Source organism: Hemibagrus wyckioides, linkage group LG14 (genome assembly GCF_019097595.1).
Source record: "Hemibagrus wyckioides isolate EC202008001 linkage group LG14, SWU_Hwy_1.0, whole genome shotgun sequence".
Classification (NCBI taxonomy): domain Eukaryota; kingdom Metazoa; phylum Chordata; class Actinopteri; order Siluriformes; family Bagridae; genus Hemibagrus; species Hemibagrus wyckioides.
Window position 1 is genome coordinate 20,191,525 of NC_080723.1, and position 22,400 is coordinate 20,213,924.

Consider the following 22,400-nt stretch of genomic DNA (forward strand, 5'->3'; position numbering starts at 1 on the left):
ATCATGGTTTAAAAGGTTTAATTTCCATAACCATTCTGTCAGTATTTTACTATTTGATGGGGCTTGGAAAGTATCATAAGCATTTGTATAATTTATTTTGAAAAGAAAATTCTTTACATCTTCAATCTTCACTCAAACACATTTTCACTGAGGATTTCTCTCGATTATTTCTTACTTCAAAATACAGCACATATAAAAATTATAAACCCAAAGCTCTGTGTGAAAGTATAGAAAAAAATGGCATTGGAGAATTATTATTATTATTATTATTATTATTATTATTATTATTATTATTATTATTATTATTATTATTATTATTATTATAATCTGTTGTTTTTCTCATGAATGATCAGGTTCTACAGCAGATACTGAGACAGATGCATTGGTGATTTGTGTATGATGTGTTTAATCAACAATGTAAAGCAAGCGTGTTTACTGATTCAAAAGCTTTTATTAATAATTCAAAGCAGGACATTGCAGTGATCCACACACTTAACACAAATTTAGGTGATAATTAAGAAGAAGAGCTGAGTTAAACTGAGGAGTGTGTGAGCTCACATGTTAATAACACAAATGAAATGATGAGAGAGGATGATTTGAGCAGTAAAGGCCACATGTACCACACAGTGAAGCAGTAGAAGGTGAGCTGAGTAAAGTGTGTGTGATCTCACAGCTCTGAGCACTGCTCTGTGTTCACTGTGCTCACCACAGTAGGTTGGTTGTCTTTGGAGGCCTCACAGGTCACCACCTTGTTCCTCCACTGGTCCGGGTGGAGGCTCAGTGTGCTGCTCCAGCTGTAGAAGCCGTCAGCGTTCAGAACGGAGGTGCTGCTGATTTCCCCCGAGCTCCAGCTGCTGCCATCAACCTTCCAGCTCAACTTCCAGTCCGAGGGGAAGCCCTTGTAGGCCACACACATGAGTGTGACCTTCTCCTGCTGCAGCTCCACACTGGAGGGGGGCAGCACCGTCACACTGGGCTGGGTGACACCTACACACACACACAGAGGTGAGACAGGAATGGACAGCTGTCAGTCACTCAGGCTTTGTTTCAGCTCACTGTGTGTGTTTCACTTCCCTTTATATCTTACAGAGCAGAACTGAGATCAGTGGAGCATCACAAACGTTTCACATTCAATTCTAATACTTTTTCATCTTACATCTATAATGATTTATATTATTGTGAACATTAAAAGTTCAAATTTAATTGTATTGTATAATGAATAATCAGAAATTCAGAAATAACTTTATAATATGAATAAACATCATTTAATAAATTACAACATATTTATCATTTAAATAAATTCATTCTCGGCTTCTGGTCATCTGTTCATACAGTCATAGAGTTTCTGAGATATTAAAGGTATTTAAAATAATTCAAGAGAAAATGTTACAGTAATTTGCACAAACAATAATATATGTTTCGATCATAAATTTAATGTAAATTAAAGTGAATTATTGGGACAATAGTCAGATACCTTTTGTGAAACCTCTAACATAAGTAAGAAATTGTGCAGAAATTTGAGAAACAAAATGATTTCATCCAAATGCCACATTTCATTTGAGAGAAATTTAAGAAACAGAATGACTTTATCCTGACATAACCTTTCAATAAAGAGAATTTAAAGACAAAAAACCTAAGTATTATAATCGTTACAGTTTTTATGAAGAATCTGAACACACTCCATTTCAGTAATTAGTAATCAGGTTACTTACGGCCCACAGACAGTTTGGTTCCTCCACCAAAAGTGTACCACAGTGATAGATTCCTATGAAGCCATCGTACAAAAACCTCTGTCACACTACAGTGAACACACACACACACACACACACACACACACACACACACACACACACACGCACACACACACACACACACACACACACACCCACACACACACACACACACACACACACACACCCACACACACACACACACACACACACACCCACACACACCCACACACACACACACACCCACACACACACACACACACACACACACACACACACACACACACACAGACACACACACACACACACACACACACACACCCACACACACACACACACACACAAAAAACAAAGTGAACTAATTGTGGTTATATTTACAAAAAAACACTGTATGATTAATGATTTCTTCATTAGTTAGTCCTAACTCCTTTCTAAGAAATGAAACACATGTGTCAAGTTTGAACTTCTCTCTCCAATTCATTTATTCATGCTTCCTAGACCTATTTAGCAGTATTTTCCAGAAAATCACCATCTGACTCCAGAAGTAAAATTCACACAACTCTGTAGTCACACATGTGAAACACTTTCCTAACCAGAAGCCATGAATGAACTCTGAGATCCACCTCTTTCTGAAAGCAAGAGATGCTGCTTTTAAATCCAGCAATGCAGAGAAACTACAGCAGAGGCAGAGCCAACCTGTGAAGGGGCATTAGGAAAGCCTGGCATGCACATAAACTGGGTATCGAGGAGCACTTCCACTGCAACACCAACCCCAGACGCATGTGGAAAGGCATCCAAACCATCACTGACCACAAACCAACAATACAGTCTCTACCAACCAGTAATGCCGTCCTTCCAGTCGAGCTCAACCACTTCTTTGCTCACTTTGACCAGGGCGTCATACACACCAGGAATGATGACTCCTCCATGGCTGATCTTCCAATATCACTCTCCACAACAGAGGTACACTCAGCACTGAGCAGAGTAGATCCACGTAAGTCAGCTGGCCCTGATGGCACACCCAGACGTGTGCTCAGGAGTTGTGCTGACCAACTGGTGCAAGTCTTCACTGACATTTTCAACCTGTCACTGGCCCAGGCCACTGGTCCAATATGTCTGAAGACTACAACCATCATACCAGTGCCCAACCATTCTTCTGTGAAGATTTCCGCCCTGTTGCACTCACCCCCATTGTTATGAAGTGCTTTGAGAAGCTGGTTCTAAGTCACCTCATAGCATTTCTCCCACCTACACTGGACCCAGACCAGTTTGCCTATCGCCCAAATAGGTCTACAGAGGATGCTATTTCCACTGCTCTTCATCTAGCTCTCACCCACCTGGACAATAACAATACATACATTCGGATGTTGTTCAGTGACTTCAGCTCCACATTTAATACAGTCATCCCTAGTAAACTGATCACTAAGCTCAGTGACCTGTGTATCTGCACATCCATTTGCAGCTGGATTATGGACTTTTTTAACAAATCGACTTCAGTCTGTAAGGTTGGGTAATCACTTATCCTCAACCCTAATCCCGAACACCGGCATCCCACAAGGCTGTGTGCTGAGCCTACTGCTCTAATCCCTGTTCACCCTTGACTGTGTTCCGCAACATAACTCCAACGTCTTCATCAAGTATGCAGATGATACCACAGTTGTTGGCCGAATCAGCAACAACGATGAATCGGCCTACAGGCAGGAGATCTAAAGACTGTCAGCATGGTGTTCCATGAACAACCTCACCCTCAACACCTCAAAGACCAAAGAGCTCATTGTGGACTTCCGGAAATCTAACAGCAGCAGACACTCCCCTATTTACATCAACGGGTCTGAAGTAGAGCGTATCTCCAGCCTTAAGTTCCTGGGTGTCCACATCTCTGAGGATCTGTCCTGGCATCTGAACACCTCAACTCTGTTTCAGAAAGCGCAACAGCGTCTTTACTTCCAAAGAAGACTAAAGAAAGTTCACCTATCCCCCAAGATCCTGACCAACTTTTAGCGCTGCATCATTGAGAGCCTCTTGACAAGCTCCATCACAGTGTGGTATGGCAGCACCACGGTGTGTGAAAAGAAATCACTGCAAAGGCTTGTGAAAACCACCCAACGCATCATCAGTACCCAACTACCTGCCATTGAGTCTCTTCACTGATGTCTGCGCAGAGCACACAAAATCATCTAGGGCTCCTCCCACCCGAGTCACAAACTGTTCAACCTCCTTCCATCCAGGAGGAGAAACAGGTCCATCTGCACCAGAACCAGCAGGTTTAGGGCCAGTTTTTTTCAGTCAACCATAAATCTACTGAACTCTACACTACACCGCTAGGACACTCATGTCTTCATACACTTACCACTTTACAGTTCTGCTCCACCCTGTACATTCTGTTAATATAATATTTTTCACTGTTGTACATTCTGTTATAATATAGTATTTTTTCACTGTGTAATATAATTAATGTACATATTGTCCACTTCATAGATTACACCTAGTTTATCTATCTATTTATGTACATTTATATATATTATATTTATACATACTATACTTATATATCTGTATAAACACTGTACATTATCTCTGTACATACATTGTACACAGTGTTGGGGAGTAACTAGTTACATGTAACGGCGTTACGTAACTTAATTACAATATAAATGTAACAGTAACTCGTTACAGTTACTTAGAAAAATATGTGATTAAATTACAGTTACTTATGAAAATGTTAAAGATTACAAATAGAGTTACATCTGAATATTTTCTTTAAAAAACTAGCATTTGTTGAATGATATTAATTTGTTGATAGAGTTTGTTAAAGCGGTGCTATTCTGATGATTTTGATTGGTTCTCTGGTTTGAATTTGTGGCGCGTCTGCCAATTACATTAATCCACATTGCCGCTGAAAGCTTTAGGCTAATACACTGTCTGAGAGTTATCACCATGGCGAGTGATAAAAATACATTTCAGTCCTGGAAATTTAAAAATAATTTCATCCTGAAATCCGATAAGGGGCAAATATAACAGTTCAGTGGGAAATTTGTTTGCCGGCTGTTAAAATGCTTTCGACATCAGAGGCTTCAATGTTGAACCTGAGGAAGCATCTGCAGGTATGGAACCTAGCCTTTCTTTATTTAATAATATATTTAAAATGTAAAATTTTTGTCATTATTGTGAGTGTACAGAAATAAAAACAGACCCTTTAGTTTTGAATGATATATCACTCGTTTCTGTATAATAAAAAGTGACAGAGTGGTCAGTAGATTTACTGTAGCTGCTATGTGGAAAAAATCCACTAAAATGCGCCTGCGCGTTCATCGAGCCCATAGTGTACTCAAGACCTGTATTCAAAACGTTCAGAACAAATTACCTAATCTGCTAGCCATGGGTGACTCTAGGCCATTTTAAAGCCCCCCTAACATTTTCTACTCAGCCCCCCTAAAATTCTGTGATTCCCTGTGAACTGTACACGAATAATTGATCGCCTCAGTCCCCTTTAAATTTCATATGAAAACGCCGGGAGACTTCGGCTCTTCCCGTCTTTCAGCGCGTTCTCGATCAGAGCGAGGATCAGAGGACAAGTGTGTGTGTGTGTGTGTGTGTGTGATCAGGAAGACTTGTATTTGGCTTGTTCAGTACTCAAATGTTATACACATCTGTGCAATACAGTGGAATGCTGCAATAAGTTTACCATTGGGGGCTGAGCCCCCCTTAAATGAAAATCCTAAAATCGTCCCTGCTGCTAGCTACCTTTACCAGGCACTTCTTTAAAAATAAAGAAAATATATAGCTCACATTTTAACTCCTTGAAAATGTGTTGGTAATGTCAGATCTAATATAACTTAGTTATTTTAGCACTGTAGCATACATTATGATGACTCTTTTCAGATTATGTTTTTTTTTTTCAAGGCATTGTTACTTGCCAGTGGGTCCTGTCGTAGCTATGCAAAGGTTTGATTCCTAAAACAATATTAGAGAATTTTTGTTATGAAGTCTGTTTTTTTGGTGGCTGTGCTTGAAATTAAATGAACATAATCTTAATTCAAGTGATGAAAGATTTAAAATTCTAACAGTAAACAGAGTTGAGTACTACTGTAAGATTAACCCTGCCTGGTATAAATGTTTGGAAATGATTTCGTTGACAATATCCGTTAGAAACTTAAAAGTAATAAAAAGTAATCAAATGTAATCAGTTACTTTACTTTTATAAAGTAATTGAAAAGTTACACTGCTTATTACATTTTAAACAGAGTAACTTGTAATCTGTAACCAATTACATTTCCAAAGTAACCTACCCAACACTGATTGTACATAATGCACACATTTGTGCACAATTACACCTGTCACTTTATCTGCTGTAAATATTACTTGCACATACCTCTCTATGCACACTCTGACAGATTTATTTATAGATGTACATATTTACATATTTATCTGCACAATTTCTACTATTTGCACTTCTGGTAGATGCTAAACAGCATTTCGTTGCTATGTACCTGTACTTTGCAATGACAATAAAGTTGGATCTATCTACCTATCTATCTATCTATCTATCTATCTATCTATCTATCTATCTATCTATCTATCTATCTATCTATCTATCTATCTATCTAGTAGTGTGAGAATGACAGTAAGATTGGGGGAACGTGGTAAAGGTGTTTCCATACTTAGAGGACACTTTGCATTGGCAGCACATGCTTCAGTGCTCTGGGAGTGTTTATAGCGCTGTGACTTTAACACTTCATGACTGAGAGCTGCTGCTACAGCAACTTCACCCACAGCTACCATGACTTTCATCCCCGTCTTCATCTGGACACTGATCCTCTGGACTCAAGGTCAGACACTGCTTCATATTTTATCTCTACAATGATCTGTTCATACTAATACACTTATTGTTTCTATTAGAATATTTCAGTTTCATGCTGCATTATTGTGTATTTTTCAGAATGCAGAGGTCAAGCCACAGTAACTCAGACTCCTGCAGTGAAATCTGCTCTTCCAGGAGAAACAGTCACCATCAACTGTAGAACCAGTCAGGCAGTGTATCACAGCAGCTCATATGGTCACAACTTATACTGGTATCAGCAGAAACCTGGAGAAGCTCCTAAACTCCTGATTAAGTTCGCAAATCAGCGTCTGTCAGGTATTCCAGCTCGTTTCAGTGGCAGTGGATCTGGATCTGATTTCACTCTGACCATCAGTGGAGTCCAGACTGAAGATGCAGGAGATTACTACTGTCAGAGTGCACATTACATCAGTAGCAACTACGTGTTCACACAGTGTTATAGAGTCGTACAAAAACCTCCCTCAGTCAGATTGTAGAGAGACTGAACTGCTGCAGCTGGGAGTGACGGCAGGTGATGAGTTGGAGGATGTGATACGACACAATGACACTCTGTGGAGGAGAGGAACCACACCACACTAACTCACAACTCACATTAGAAATCACTCAATAATCATTACAGCACACTGCACACAGTGTATCACATCCACTATAATTGTAGTTTTCTACAATCATGGTGCTGGCTGTCACAGTTGAAAACATCATAGTTTTCCAAATCAAATATATGATTATAAAATTCATTTCTTTTATATCTGATCCCCCCACACCTTATACATCTAAACTATCCTGCTGTCAAAGACTGCTCAAAAACATGTATGGGCCTTGCAGCAAAATCCTACTGCCGTACCTCCTGAAAACACACAACATTCCTGCCTAATGGTCAGGTTTCCTTTTTTCCTGATATTGTCTTACCAATTAATGTTAGTTTTATACTGATGTTTGGACACACTGACTCACTGTGGTGTTTGACATTAACTCCAGAGTATCAGAAAATATGAAAGCTAAATTAAATACTTATCATAATCTGTGGTTAGCATTAGGGTAACTTTAACAACCATAGATAGGTTTGAGTGATGAACAAATAAATGATGTTAATTTGTGTATGAAGTTCTCAGCTTGTGTCTAGTCTGGGCTAGAAGGACATCTGTCTCAGCTGCATGTCTTCATAGTATTCTGTGTTGTTTTTCTAATTAATGTTTGTGGTGGTGTTCTTGGTTCTTCAAAAGTAAACAAAATCTACTTCAAGCATTTTCTATAAGCAGATAGGCCAAAACAGACATCAAAATATCTTATGTCTTATTTCAGTAAGAGAGGTGTTTTTCTCTTAAAGATGTTCAGAGGACGAGGTTTGAGACACCACCTCTCATCTAGTTACATTACTTTTCTATCATGTTTACTCCATCAGTTCACATCAATCAGTTCACTACATGCTGGTTGCAGTGGAGCTCCAACAGTCCCATTCCTGATTGATGGACTTTCCTGGTGTTGATGTTTCAGGGTCTGGTTCATGTCTTTTATGCTTGGGTCAGGCACAGTGTCCTTCAGTCTGTTGGCTTGTGTCAGTGGTGAAGGACTTTACTCTGCTCTGGTCCTTCAGCTCTCTGTAGTGCTGCTGTTCTCTGCAGTCTGATCACCTCATGACTACAGCCTCATGGTGTGGAGTTTGGGGTGGTGTTGCTCACTGACACTGTGACCAACTGAATCATTGAGATTTATTCACAGCAACAGAGGACCCAACTAACCATTCTGATGTTGTGGGAATTCCACTAACCAAATAAAAATTACTCTTAATATTGTTAGAAAAATTATATTTTAGTAAAATATGATAATCTACAGAGATATAATCATGGTTAAAAAGGTTTAATTTCCATAACCATCGTGTCAGTATTTGACTATTAGATGGGGCTTGGAAAGTATCATAAGCATTTGTATAATTTAATTTAAAAGAAAATGATTTACATCTTCAATCTGAATCACATTTTCAGTGATGATTTCTCTTAATTATTTGTTACGTCAAAATAGCGCACATATAAAATTATAAACCCAAAGCCCCCTGTGAAAGTATGGAATGAAATGGGAGAATAATAATGATATTATTTATTATTATTATTTATAATAATAATAATAATAATAATAATAATAATAATAATTATTATTATTATTATTATTATTATTATTATTATTATTATTATTATTATTATTATTATTTGTTTTTCTCATGAATGATCAGGTTCTACAGCAGATACTGAGACAGATGCACTGGTGATTTGTGTATGATGTGTTTAATCAACAATGTAAAGCAAGCGTGTTTACTGATTCAAAAGCTTTTATTAATAATTCAAAGCAGGACATTGCAGTGATCCACACACTTAACACATATTTAGGTGATAATTAAGAAGAAGAGCTGAGTTAAACTGAGGAGTGTGTGAGCTCACATGTTAATAACACAAATGAAATGATGAGAGAGGATGATTTGAGCAGTAAAGGCCACATGTACCACACAGTGAAGCAGTAGAAGGTGAGCTGAGTAAAGTGTGTGTGATCTCACAGCTCTGAGCACTGCTCTGTGTTCACTGTGCTCACCACAGTAGGTTGGTTGTCTTTGGAGGCCTCACAGGTCACCACCTTGTTCCTCCACTGCTCCGGGTGGAGGCTCAGTGTGCTGCTCCAGCTGTAGAGGCCGTCAGCGTTCAGAACGGAGGTGCTGCTGCTTTCCCCCGAGCTCCAGCTGCTGCCATCAACCTTCCAGCTCAACTTCCAGTCCGAGGGGAAGCCCTTGTAGGCCACACACATGAGTGTGACCTTCTCCTGCTGCAGCTCCACACTGGAGGGGGGCAGCACCGTCACACTGGGCTGGGTGACACCTACACACACACACAGAGGTGAGACAGGAATGGACAGCTGTCAGTCACTCAGGCTTTGTTTCAGCTCACTGTGTGTGTTTCACTTCCCTTTATATCTTACAGAGCAGAACTGAGATCAGTGGAGCATCACAAACGTTTCACATTCAATTCAAATACTTTTTCATCTTACAGCTATAAAGATTTATATTATTGTGAACATTAAAAGTTCAAATTTAATTGTATTGTATAATGAATAATCAGAAATTCAGAAATAACTTTATAATATGAATAAACATCATTTAATAAATTACAACATATTTATCATTTAAATAAATTCATTCTCGGCTTCTGGTCATCTGTTCATACGGTCATAGAGTTTCTGAGATATTAAAGGTATTTAAAATAATTCAAGAGAAAATGTTACAGTAATTTGCACAAACAATAATATATGTTTCGATCATAAATTTAATGTAAATTAAAGTGAATTATTGGGACAATAGTCAGATACCTTTTGTGAAACCTCTAACATATGTAAGAAATTGTGCAGAAATTTGAGAAACAAAATGATTTCATCCAAATGCCACATTTCATTTGAGAGAAATTTAAGAAACAGAATGACTTTATCCTGACATAACATTTCATTAAATAGAATTTAAAGACAAAAAACCTAAGTATTATAATCGTTACAGTTTTTATGAAGAATCTGAACACACTCCATTTCAGTAATTAGTAAACAGGTTACTTACGGCCCACAGACAGTTTGGTTCCTCCACCAAAAGTCCACCACAGTGATACATTCCTATGAAGCCATCGTACAAAAACCTCTGTCACACTACAGTAAACACACACACACACACACGCATACACACACACACACACACACACACACACACACACACACCCACACACACACACACACACACACACACACACACACACACACACAGACACACACACACACACACACACACACCCACACACACACACACACAAAAAACAAAGTGAACTAATTGTGGTTATATTTACAAAAAAACACTGTATGATTAATGATTTCTTCATTAGTTAGTCCTAACTCCTTTCTAAGAAATGAAACACATGTTTCAAGTTTGAACTTCTCTCTCCAATTCATTTATTCATGCTTCCTAGACCAATTTAGCAGTATTTTCCAGAAAATCACCATCTGACTCCAGAAGTAAAATTCACACAACTCTGTAGTCAAACATGTGAAACACTTTCCTAACCAGAAGCCATGAATGAACTCTGAGATCCGCCTCTTTCTGAAAGCAAGAGATGCTGCTTTTAAATCCAGCAATGCAGAGGAACTGCAGCAGAGGCAGAGCCAACCTGTGAAGGGGCATTAGGAAAGCCAGGCATGCACATAAACTGGGTATCGAGGAGCACTACCACTGCAACACCAACCCCAGACGCATGTGGAAAGGCATCCAAACCATCACTGACCACAAACCAACAATACAGTCTCTACCAACCAGTAATGCCGTCCTTCCAGTCGAGCTCAACCGCTTCTTTGCTCACTTTGACCAGGGCGTCATACACACCAGGAATGATGACTCCTCCATGGCTGATCTTCCAATATCACTCTCCACAACAGAGGTACACTCAGCACTGAGCAGAGTAGATCCACGTAAGTCAGCTGGCCCTGATGGCACACCCAGACGTGTGCTCAGGAGTTGTGCTGACCAACTGGTGCAAGTCTTCACTGACATTTTCAACCTGTCACTGGCCCAGGCCACTGGTCCAATATGTCTGAAGACTACAAGCATCATACCAGTGCCCAACCATTCTTCTGTGAAGATTTCCGCCCTGTTGCACTCACCCCCATTGTTATGAAGTGCTTTGAGAAGCTGGTTCTAAGTCACCTCATAGCATTTCTCCCACCTACACTGGACCCACACCAGTTTGCCTATCGCCCAAATAGGTCTACAGAGGATGCTATTTCCACTGCTCTTCATCTAGCTCTCACCCACCTGGACAATAACAATACATACATTCGGATGTTGTTCAGTGACTTCAGCTCCACATTTAATACAGTCATCCCTAGTAAACTGATCACTAAGCTCAGTGACCTGTGTATCTGCACATCCATTTGCAGCTGGATTATGGACTTTTTTAACAAATCGACTTCAGTCTTTAAGGTTGGGTAATCACTTATCCTCAACCCTAATCCCGAACACTGGCATCCCACAAGGCTGTGTGCTGAGCCTACTGCTCTAATCCCTGTTCACCCTTGACTGTGTTCCGCAACATAACTCCAACGTCTTCATCAAGTATGCAGATGATACCACAGTTGTTGGCCGAATCAGTAACAACGATGAATCGGCCTACAGGCAGGAGATCTAAAGACTGTCAGCATGGTGTTCCATGAACAACCTCACCCTCAACACCTCAAAGACCAAAGAGCTCATTGTGGACTTCCGGAAATCTAACAGCAGCAGACACTCCCCTATTTACATCAACGGGTCTGAAGTAGAGCGTATCTCCAGCCTTAAGTTCCTGGGTGTCCACATCTCTGAGGATCTGTCCTGGCATCTGAACACCTCAACTCTGTTTCAGAAAGCGCAACAGCGTCTTTACTTCCAAAGAAGACTAAAGAAAGTTCACCTATCCCCCAAGATCCTGACCAACTTTTAGCGCTGCATCATTGAGAGCCTCTTGACAAGCTCCATCACAGTGTGGTATGGCAGCACCACGGTGTGTGAAAAGAAATCACTGCAAAGGCTTGTGAAAACCGCCCAACGCATCATCACTACCCAAATACCTGCCATTGAGTCTCTTCACTGATGTCTGCGCAGAGCACACAAAATCATCAAGGACTCCTCCCACCCGAGTCACAAACTGTTCAACCTCCTTCCATCCAGGAGGAGAAACAGGTCCATCTGCACCAGAACCAGCAGGTTTAGGGCCAGTTTTTTTCAGTCAACCATAAATCTACTGAACTCTACACTACACCGCTAGGACACTCATGTCTTCCTACACTTACCACTTTACAGTTCTGCTCCACCCTGTACATTCTGTTAATATAATATTTTTCACTGTTGTACATTCTGTTATAATATAGTATTTTTTCACTGTGTAATATAATTAATGTACATATTGTCCACTTCATAGATTACACCTAGTTTATCTATCTATTTATGTACATTTATATATATTATATTTATACATACTATACTTATATATCTGTATAAACACTGTACATTATCTCTGTACATACATTGTACACAGTGTTGGGGAGTAACTAGTTACATGTAACGGCGTTACGTAACTTAATTACAATATAAATGTAACAGTAACTCGTTACAGTTACTTAGAAAAATATTTAATTAAATTACAGTTACTTATGAAAATGTTAAAGATTACAAATAGAGTTACATCTGAATATTTTCTTTAAAAAACTAGCATATGTTGAATGATATTAATTTGTTGATAGAGTTTGTTAAAGCGGTGCTATTCTGATGATTTTGATTGGTTCTCTGGTTTGAATTTGTGGCGCGTCTGCCAATTACATTAATCCACATTGCCGCTGAAAGCTTTAGGCTAATACACTGTCTGAGAGTTATCACCATGGCGAGTGATAAAAATACATTTCAGTCCTGGAAATTTAAAAATAATTTCATCCTGAAATCCGATAAGGGGCAAATATAACAGTTCAGTGGGAAATTTGTTTGCCGGCTGTTAAAATGCTTTCGACATCAGAGGCTTCAATGTTGAACCTGAGGAAGCATCTGCAGGTATGGAACCTAGCCTTTCTTTATTTAATAATATATTTAAAATGTAAAATTTTTGTCATTATTGTGAGTGTACAGAAATAAAAACAGACCCTTTAGTTTTGAATGATATATCACTCGTTTCTGTATAATAAAAAGTGACAGAGTGGTCAGTAGATTTACTGTAGCTGCTATGTGGAAAAAATCCACTAAAATGCGCCTGCGCGTTCATCGAGCCCATAGTGTACTCAAGACCTGTATTCAAAACGTTCAGAACAAATTACCTAATCTGCTAGCCATGGGTGACTCTAGGCCATTTTAAAGCCCCCCTAACATTTTCTACTCAGCCCCCCTAAAATTCTGTGAATCCCCATAAACTGTACACGAGTAATTGATCGCCTCAGTCCCCTTTAAATTTCATATGAAAACGCCGGGAGACTTCGGCTCTTCCCGTCTTTCAGCGCGTTCTCGATCAGAGCGAGGATCAGAGGACAAGTGTGTGTGTGTGTGTGTGTGATCAGGAAGACTTGTATTTGGCTTGTTCAGTACTCAAATGTTATACACATCTGTGCAATACAGTGGAATGCTGCAATAAGTTTACCATTGGGGGCTGAGCCCCCCTTAAATGAAAATCCTAAAATCGTCCCTGCTGCTAGCTACCTTTACCAGGCACTTCTTTAAAAATAAAGAAAATATATAGCTCACATTTTAACTCCTTGAAAATGTGTTGGTAATGTCAGATCTAATATAACTTAGTTATTTTAGCACTGTAGCATACATTATGATGACTCTTTTCAGATTATGTTTTTTTTTTCAAGGCATTGTTACTTGCCAGTGGGTCCTGTCGTAGCTATGCAAAGGTTTGATTCCTAAAACAATATTAGAGAATTTTTGTTATGAAGTCTGTTTTTTTGGTGGCTGTGCTTGAAATTAAATGAACATAATCTTAATTCAAGTGATGAAAGATTTAAAATTCTAACAGTAAACAGAGTTGAGTACTACTGTAAGATTAACCCTGCCTGGTATAAATGTTTGGAAATGATTTCGTTGACAATATCCGTTAGAAACTTAAAAGTAATAAAAAGTAATCAAATGTAATCAGTTACTTTACTTTTATAAAGTAATTGAAAAGTTACACTGCTTATTACATTTTAAACAGAGTAACTTGTAATCTGTAACCTATTACATTTCCAAAGTAACCTACCCAACACTGATTGTACATAATGCACACATTTGTGCACAATTATAATTACACCTGTCACTTTATCTGCTGTAAATACTACTTGCACATACCTCTCTATGCACACTCTGACAGATTTATTTATAGATGTACATATTTACATATTTATCTGCACAATTTCTACTATTTGCACTTCTGGTAGATGCTAAACAGCATTTCGTTGCTATGTACCTGTACTTTGCAATGACAATAAAGTTGGATCTATCTATCTATCTATCTATCTATCTATCTATCTATCTATCTATCTATCTATCTATCTATCTATCTATCTATCTATCTATCTATCTATCTATCTATCTATCTATCTATCTATCTAGTAGTGTGAGAATGACAGTAAGATTGGGGGAATGTGGTAAAGGTGTTTCCATACTTAGAGGACACTTTGCATTGGCAGCACATGCTTCAGTTTTACTAATAAGTGTTAGTTTTGTACTGATGTTTGGACACACTGACTCACTGTGTTTAACTCCAGAGTATCAGAAAATATGAAAGGTAAAATTAATTCTCATCATAATCTATGGTTAGGGTTAGGGTAACTGTAAGAATCCTGGATAAGTTAAATTAATGAACAAATAAATTATGTTAATTTGTGTATATAGTCCTCAGCTTATGTCTAGTCTGGGCTAGAAGGACATCAGTCTCAGCTGCATGTCTTCATAGAATTCTGTGTTAATGTTGGTTGTGTTCTTGCTTGATAAAAGTTAAAAATAATAATTTTTAAGCAATTTTCTAGACATACACCAAAATGTCTATTTCAGAAAGAGAGGTGTTTTGGTCTTAAAGATGTTTGACGAGTTCAGAGGACGAGGTTTGAGACGCCACCTCTCATCTATTTACATTACTATTCTATCATGTTTACTCCATCAGTTCACATCAATCAGTTCACTACATGCTGGTTGCAGTGGAGCTCCAACAGTCCCGTTCCTGATTGATGGACTTTCCTGGTGTTGATGTTTCAGGGTCTGGTTCATGTCTATTATGCTTTGGTCAGGCACAGTGTCCTTCAGTCTGTTGGCTTGTGTCAGTGGTGAAGGACTTTACTCTGCTCTGGTCCTTCAGCTCTCTGTAGTGCTGCTGTTCTCTGCAGTCTGATCACCTCATGACTACAGCCTCATGGTGTGGAGTTTGGGGTGGTGTTGCTCACTGACACTGTGACCAACTGAATCATTGAGATTTATTCACAGCAACAGAGGACCCAACTAACCATTCTGATGTTGTGGGAATTCCACTAACCAAATAAAATATACTCTTAATATTGTTAGAAAAATTATATTTTAGTAAAATATAATAATCTACAGAGATATAATCATGGTTAAAAAGGTTTAATTTCCATAACCATCGTGTCAGTATTTGACTATTAGATGGGGCTTGGAAAGTATCATAAGCATTTGTATAATTTAATTTAAAAGAAAATGATTTACATCTTCAATCTGAATCACATTTTCAGTGATGATTTCTCTCAATTATTTGTTATGTCAAAATAGCGCACATATAAAATTATAAACCCAAAGCCCCCTGTGAAAGTATGGAATGAAATGGCATGGGAGAATAATAATGATATTATTTATTATTTATTATTATTATTATTATTAATAATAATAATAATAATAATAATAATAATAATAATAATAATAATAATAATAATAATTATTATTATTATTATTATTATTATTATTATTATTATTATTATTATTATTTGTTTTTCTCATGAATGATCAGGTTCTACAGCAGATACTGAGACAGATGCATTGGTGATTTGTGTATGATGTGTTTAATCAACAATATAAAGCAAGCGTGTTTACTGATTCAAAAGCTTTTATTAATAATTCAAAGCAGGACATTGCAGTGATCCACACACTTAACACATATTTAGGTGATAATTAAGAAGAAGAGCTGAGTTAAACTGAGGAGTGTGTGAGCTCACATGTTAATAACACAAATGAAATGATGAGAGAGGATGATTTGAGCAGTAAAGGCCACATGTACCACACAGTGAAGCAGTAGAAGGTGAGCTGAGTAAAGTGTGTGTGATCTCACAGCTCTGAGCACTGCTCTGTGTTCACTGTGCTCACCACAGTAGGTTGGTTGTCTTTGGAGGCCTCACAGGTCACCACCTTGTTCCTCCACTGCTCTGGGTGGAGGCTCAGTGTGCTGCTCCAGCTGTAGAGGCCGTCAGCGTTCAGAACGGAGGTGCTGCTGCTTTCCCCCGAGCTCCAGCTGCTGCCATCAACCTTCCAGCTCAACTTCCAGTCCGAGGGGAAGCCCTTGTAGGCTACACACATGAGTGTGACCTTCTCCTGCTGCAGCTCCACACTGGAGGGGGGCAGCACCGTCACACTGGGCTGGCTGACACCTACACACACACACAGAGGTGAGACAGGAATGGACAGCTGTCAGTCACTCAGGCTTTGTTTCAGCTCACTGTGTGTGTTTCACTTCCCTTTATATCTTACAGAGCAGAACTGAGATCAGTGGAGCATCACAAACGTTTCACATTCAATTCAAATACTTTTACATCTTACAGCTATAATGATTTATATTATTGTTGAACATTAAAAGTTCAAATTTAATTGTACTGTACCTTCAATAATAAGAAATATTAAACACATTTTATAATGTAATTACACAGCATTTAAAGTAAAACAAATTTATAATTTAAATAAATTCATTCTAGCCTTCAGGTCATCTGTTCATAAAGTCAGAGTCTCTGAGATATTAAATGGAGTTAGAATAATTGAGTGAAACACTGTGACTAATTTGCACAAACAATAATATATGTTTTGGTTGTAAATTTACTATGAATTAAAATGAACTATTAGTACTGTAGTGAGATACATTTTGAGAAACATCTAATATAAGTTAAATTTCAGAAACAAAATGACTTTATCCTGACTTCACATTTCATTAAAGGGAATTTAAAGACAAAAAAACCCCTATGGACTATAATCTTTTTACTTTTTATGAAGAATCTGAACACACTCCATTTCAGTAATTAATAAACAGGTTACTTACGGCCCACAGACAGTTTGGTTCCTCCACCAAAAGTCCACCACAGTGATACATTCCTATGAAGTCGTCATACAAAAACCTGTCACACTACAGTGAACACACACACACACACACACACACACAAACAGAGTTAACTAACTGTGGTTATATTTGCAGAACACAATTGTAAGATTAATGATTTCCGCATTAGTAAAATAAATCAGTAGTTAGTCCTAACTCCTGAAAATCTCCAAGAAATGAAACGGATATTCAAGTTTCAACTTTTCTCTCCAATTAATTTATTTATGCAATTTTGACCTAAAAGTATTTTCCAGAAAAGCTCCATCAGACTCCAGAAACAAAATTCACACAATAACTCTGTAGTAGTGTGAGAATGACAGTAAGATTGTTGGAATGTGGTAAAGGTGTTTCCATACTTAGAGGACACTTTGCATTGGCAGCACATGCTTCAGTGCTCTGGGAGTGTTTATAGCGCTGTGACTTTAACACTTCATGACTGAGAGCTGCTGCTACAGCAACTTCACCCACAGCTACCATGACTTTCATCCCCGTCTTCATCTGGACACTGATCCTCTGGACTCAAGGTCAGACACTGCTTCATATTTTATCTCTACAATGATCTGTTCATACTAATACACTTATTGTTTCTATTAGAATATTTCAGTTTCATGCTGCGTTATTGTGTATTTTTCAGAATGCAGAGGTCAAGCCACAGTAACTCAGACTCCTGCAGTGAAATCTGCTCTTCCAGGAGAAACAGTCACCATCAACTGTAGAACCAGTCAGGCAGTGTTTAGTAGTAACTACTTACACTGGTATCAGCAGAAACCTGGAGAAGCTCCTAAACTCCTGATTAAGTTCGCAAATCAGCGACAGTCAGGTATTCCAGCTCGTTTCAGTGGCAGTGGATCAGGATCTGATTTCACTCTGACCATCAGTGGAGTCCAGACTGAAGATGCAGGAGATTACTACTGTCAGAGTTACCACAGTGGCCCTGTGCTCACACAGTGATATAGAGTCGTACAAAAACCTCCCTCAGTCAGATTGTAGAGAGACTGAACTGCTGCAGCTGGGAGTGACTGCAGGTGCTGAGTTGGAGGATGTGATACGACACAATGGCACTCTGTGGAGGAGAGGAACCACACCACACTAACTCACAACTCACATTAGAGATCTCTCAATAATCATCACAGCACACTGCACACAGTCCATCATATCCACTACGTTTGTAGTAGTTTTCTACAGTCATGGTGTTTACTGTCACAATTGAAAACATCACAGTTTTACAAATCAAATATCTAAATATAAAATTCATTTCTCTTCTATCAGATCCCCCCACACTTTATACATCTAAACTATCCTGCTCACAAAGACATCAAAAACCTGTATGAGTCATGCAGCAAAATCCCATTGCCCTACCTCCTGAAAACACACAACATTACTGCCTCATGGTCAGGTTTCCATTTTTTCCTGATAAGTGCTCGTTTTATACTGATGTTTGGACACACTGACTCACTGTGATGTTTGACTTGAACTCCAGAGTATCAGAAAATGTAAAAGATAAAAATGAATTCTTATCATAATCTGCGGTTAATGGTAGGGTAACTATAACAATCCTAGATAGGTTTGATTTATGAACAAATACATGATGTTCATTTTTGTGTATAAAGTTCTCAGCTTATGAATAGTTTGGGCTGAAGGACACCAGTCTCAGCTACATGTCTTCATAGAATTCTGTGTTAATGTTGGTGGTGATGTTCTTGGTTCTTCAAAAGTAAACCTAATCCACTTCAAGCATTTTCTAGAAGCATAGGCTAAAACAGACACCAAAATATCTTATGTCTTATTTCATTAAGAGAGGTGTTTTACTCTTGAAGATATTTGATGAGGGGTTTGAGACACCACCTCTCATCTATTTCCATTAAATGTCTATCATGTTTACTCCATCAGTTCACATCAATCAGTTCACTACATGCTGGTTGCAGTGGAGCTCCAACAGTCTCATTCCTGAGTGATGGACTTTCTTAGTGTTGATGTTTCAGGGTCTGGTGCATGTCTTTTAGGCGTGGGTCAGGAACAGTGTCCTTTGGCCTGTTGGCTTGTGTCAATGGTGAAGGACTTTACTCTGCTCTGGTCCTTCAGCTCTCTGTAGTGCTGCTGTTCTCTGCAGTCTGATCACCTCATGACTACAGCCTCATGGTGTGGAGTTTGGGGTGGTGTTGCTCACTGACACTGTGACCAACTGAATCATTGAGATTTATTCACAAAATCAGAGAACTCCACTAACCATTCTGATGCTGTGGGAATGACAGTAAGATTGGGGGAATGTGGTAAAGGTGTGATTTTAACACTTTATCACTGAAAGCTGCTGCTACAGAAACATCACCCACAGCTACCATGACTTCCATCCCCGTCTTTATCTGGACATTTTAATCTTTACATGGATGACTTATCTAATTGCCTGAATGCTTGTAGAACTGGATGTATGATTGGGAACTGCTTGGTGAACCACATTATGTATGCAGATGATCTTGTGGTTTTTAGCCCTTGTAGTTCGGGTCTTCAACAACTTTTAACCATATGTTCTGTTTATGGTCTTGCGCATGACATTCTATATAATAATAATGAGTGTTATGATCATTTGTAGAAATTAGGAGGACAAGAGCCTAAATTTTCCAGTTTTTAAATTGTCTGACAAGGACCTTGCTGTGTGTGCAAAGGTGAAATATCTTGGTCATTTTTTAACTGAGCATATGACAGATGATGAGGACATTGAACGGCAACGTTGCATGCTGTATATGCAGGCTAATATTCTTTTACAGAAGTTTAACTCATGTTCAGACAAAGTGAAGACGTCTCTGTTTAAAGCATATTGTACACCTCTCTGTACTGCACATTTGTGGACAAATTATCGAATGTCTAGCTTACAAAGGCTACAAGTAGCTTATAATGATGCACTGAGAATTTTATTAAGGAAACGTAGATGGCATAGTGCAAGTGAAATGTTTGTGAGTGTGGGAGTAAACACATTTAAAGCCGTGTTACGTCATCTAATGTATAAATTTATCTGCCGGGTTAATGCTTCTGAGAACGAGATTATTATGGTCCGAATATAAAGTTTAGTACCACACGGTATCAGTCCAAGTTGTGGGATCACTGGCACCACTGTATTTTTTTAACGCAGTGATTTACATGTTTTTTTTTTGTTGATTATTTCTGTGTTTTTTGTTTTTTCTTCTGTGTGTGATTTTAAATATTGGACCTTGAGTCTGTAATAAAGGTTGATTGATTGATTGATTGACTGATTTATTGATTGATCCTCTGGATGCCAGAATAAAACTTGTTTGTAGCCTACATTAAAATCCAACATTGTTTTTGTGGGGTTTTTTAGTCTTTCTTTCTTCTGTTCTAACAGAGTTTTGAAACTTTTACCTCACTAACACAAGTCAGTAATCATGAAATGTTACTGATAATTTGCTGTTAATTATTTTTTCTCATAAAAAGCCCTTTGGAGAACTGACTAGTAGGGGTGTATTAATGCATCGCAATGCAAAAATGCTATAATGTGCATTGTGTGATTTCATTTCATGGAAATCAGCATTCTGTTAATAATGCATCTCATGCAGTTGCTCTGTTTGAACACCAGAGATCACAATCTGTGCAAAAGCTCAAATCTGTAGCATGCACTAGTCACATGATCAGAGTCTGCACTATTACAGGAAATCATCTGAACTTGTGAAGTGATCGATGGCTTCAGATACAAGTTATACAGCTTTTATAAACAGGTTATAACAGTTAAACTTCTCAGGAGCTTTCAGACAAATCAGCCTCACACTGTAGGGGAACATAAGTATTCAAGAGGGAGGCAGTTCTGAAAAGGCGGCATTTTAGCCATCTTTGGAGCTCTACTTCTGATTAAACTGACTCCCCAGATGCGGATTTGGAGCTCATTATGGATCATGTATTCTGAATGGTTTCTCTCTGGGTCTTGTTTGTTCTCTCAGTTTTAAGATGGAATGTATCCATTTTTACGTTTAAGATACATTTTCTTTACAATATTAAACTTAACAAATAGTAGACAAAAAGGCACTTTGTTAGGCATTGTTTTTTTATTCAGATATTAAAAAGGAATCTCTTCAGTCAGTTTTTATGAAAATTCTGTCATTGAAATCTTGTGTTGAATCATATTGGATCGAATCGTGGAAGATGTGTCCTTACACTCCCACGATGTATTGTTGCCAACAGCAAGGAAATGGTCAGATCTTGTTAAATAGTTTTCTAATTTAAATAAAAACCAACAGTGAACACCTTCCACAATGAGAAGTAAATATGTTGACAGATTTTGTGCAACCAGTAAACATTTACTATGAAGTTGCTTTGAGGAAGTAGAAAGCATATAGTACTGTATCTCTGTTATAATGCTTCATTTAACAAGGAAAGCACCTTAAATACAATTTCTGAGAATTTTTTTTTCTTTTTTATTTTATTTTATTTCCTACTGGTTTCAGTTCTGTTTGTAACGTGTCTGTAGTGAAAATGCTTTTTTTTGCATTCAAACCTCATGCTTCAGTGCTCTGGGAGTGTTTATAGCGCTGTGACTTTAACACTTCATGACTGAGAGCTGCTGCTACAGCAACTTCACCCACAGCTACCATGACTTTCATCCCCGTCTTCATCTGGACACTGATCCTCTGGACTCAAGGTCAGACACTGCTTCATATTTTATCTCTACAATGATCTGTTCATACTAATACACTTATTGTTTCTATTAGAATATTTCAGTTTCATGCTGCGTTATTGTGTATTTTTCAGAATGCAGAGGTCAAGCCACAGTAACTCAGACTCCTGCAGTGAAATCTGCTCTTCCAGGAGAAACAGTCACCATCAACTGTAGAACCAGTCAGGCAGTGTATCATCACAGCTCATATGGTCACTTCTTACAGTGGTATCAGCAGAAACCTGGAGAAGCTCCTAAACTCCTGATTAAGCTCGCAAATCAGCGAGAGTCAGGTATTCCAG

General features: G+C 38.3%; 4 gene segments (V, D, J or C); 1 reads left to right on the forward strand and 3 right to left on the reverse strand.

The window, feature by feature from the left end:
• Window positions 1-532: 532 nt before the first annotated feature.
• LOC131364590 (Ig kappa-b4 chain C region-like) lies at window positions 533-2,863 on the reverse strand. The segment is given in 3 exon segments: window positions 533-987; window positions 1,713-1,765; window positions 2,616-2,863. Coding segments are annotated over 3 exon segments (621 nt in total).
• A 3,638-nt stretch (window positions 2,864-6,501) lies between these two features.
• LOC131364591 (probable non-functional immunoglobulin kappa variable 6D-41) lies at window positions 6,502-7,916 on the forward strand. The segment is given in 3 exon segments: window positions 6,502-6,556; window positions 6,667-7,000; window positions 7,895-7,916. Coding segments are annotated over 3 exon segments (405 nt in total).
• A 1,056-nt stretch (window positions 7,917-8,972) lies between these two features.
• LOC131364592 (Ig kappa-b4 chain C region-like) lies at window positions 8,973-11,188 on the reverse strand. The segment is given in 3 exon segments: window positions 8,973-9,428; window positions 10,154-10,206; window positions 10,941-11,188. Coding segments are annotated over 3 exon segments (621 nt in total).
• A 5,081-nt stretch (window positions 11,189-16,269) lies between these two features.
• Window positions 16,270-17,982, reverse strand: LOC131364593 (immunoglobulin lambda constant 6-like). The segment is given in 3 exon segments: window positions 16,270-16,725; window positions 17,385-17,437; window positions 17,906-17,982. Coding segments are annotated over 3 exon segments (450 nt in total).
• Between the last annotated feature and the right edge of the window lie 4,418 nt (window positions 17,983-22,400).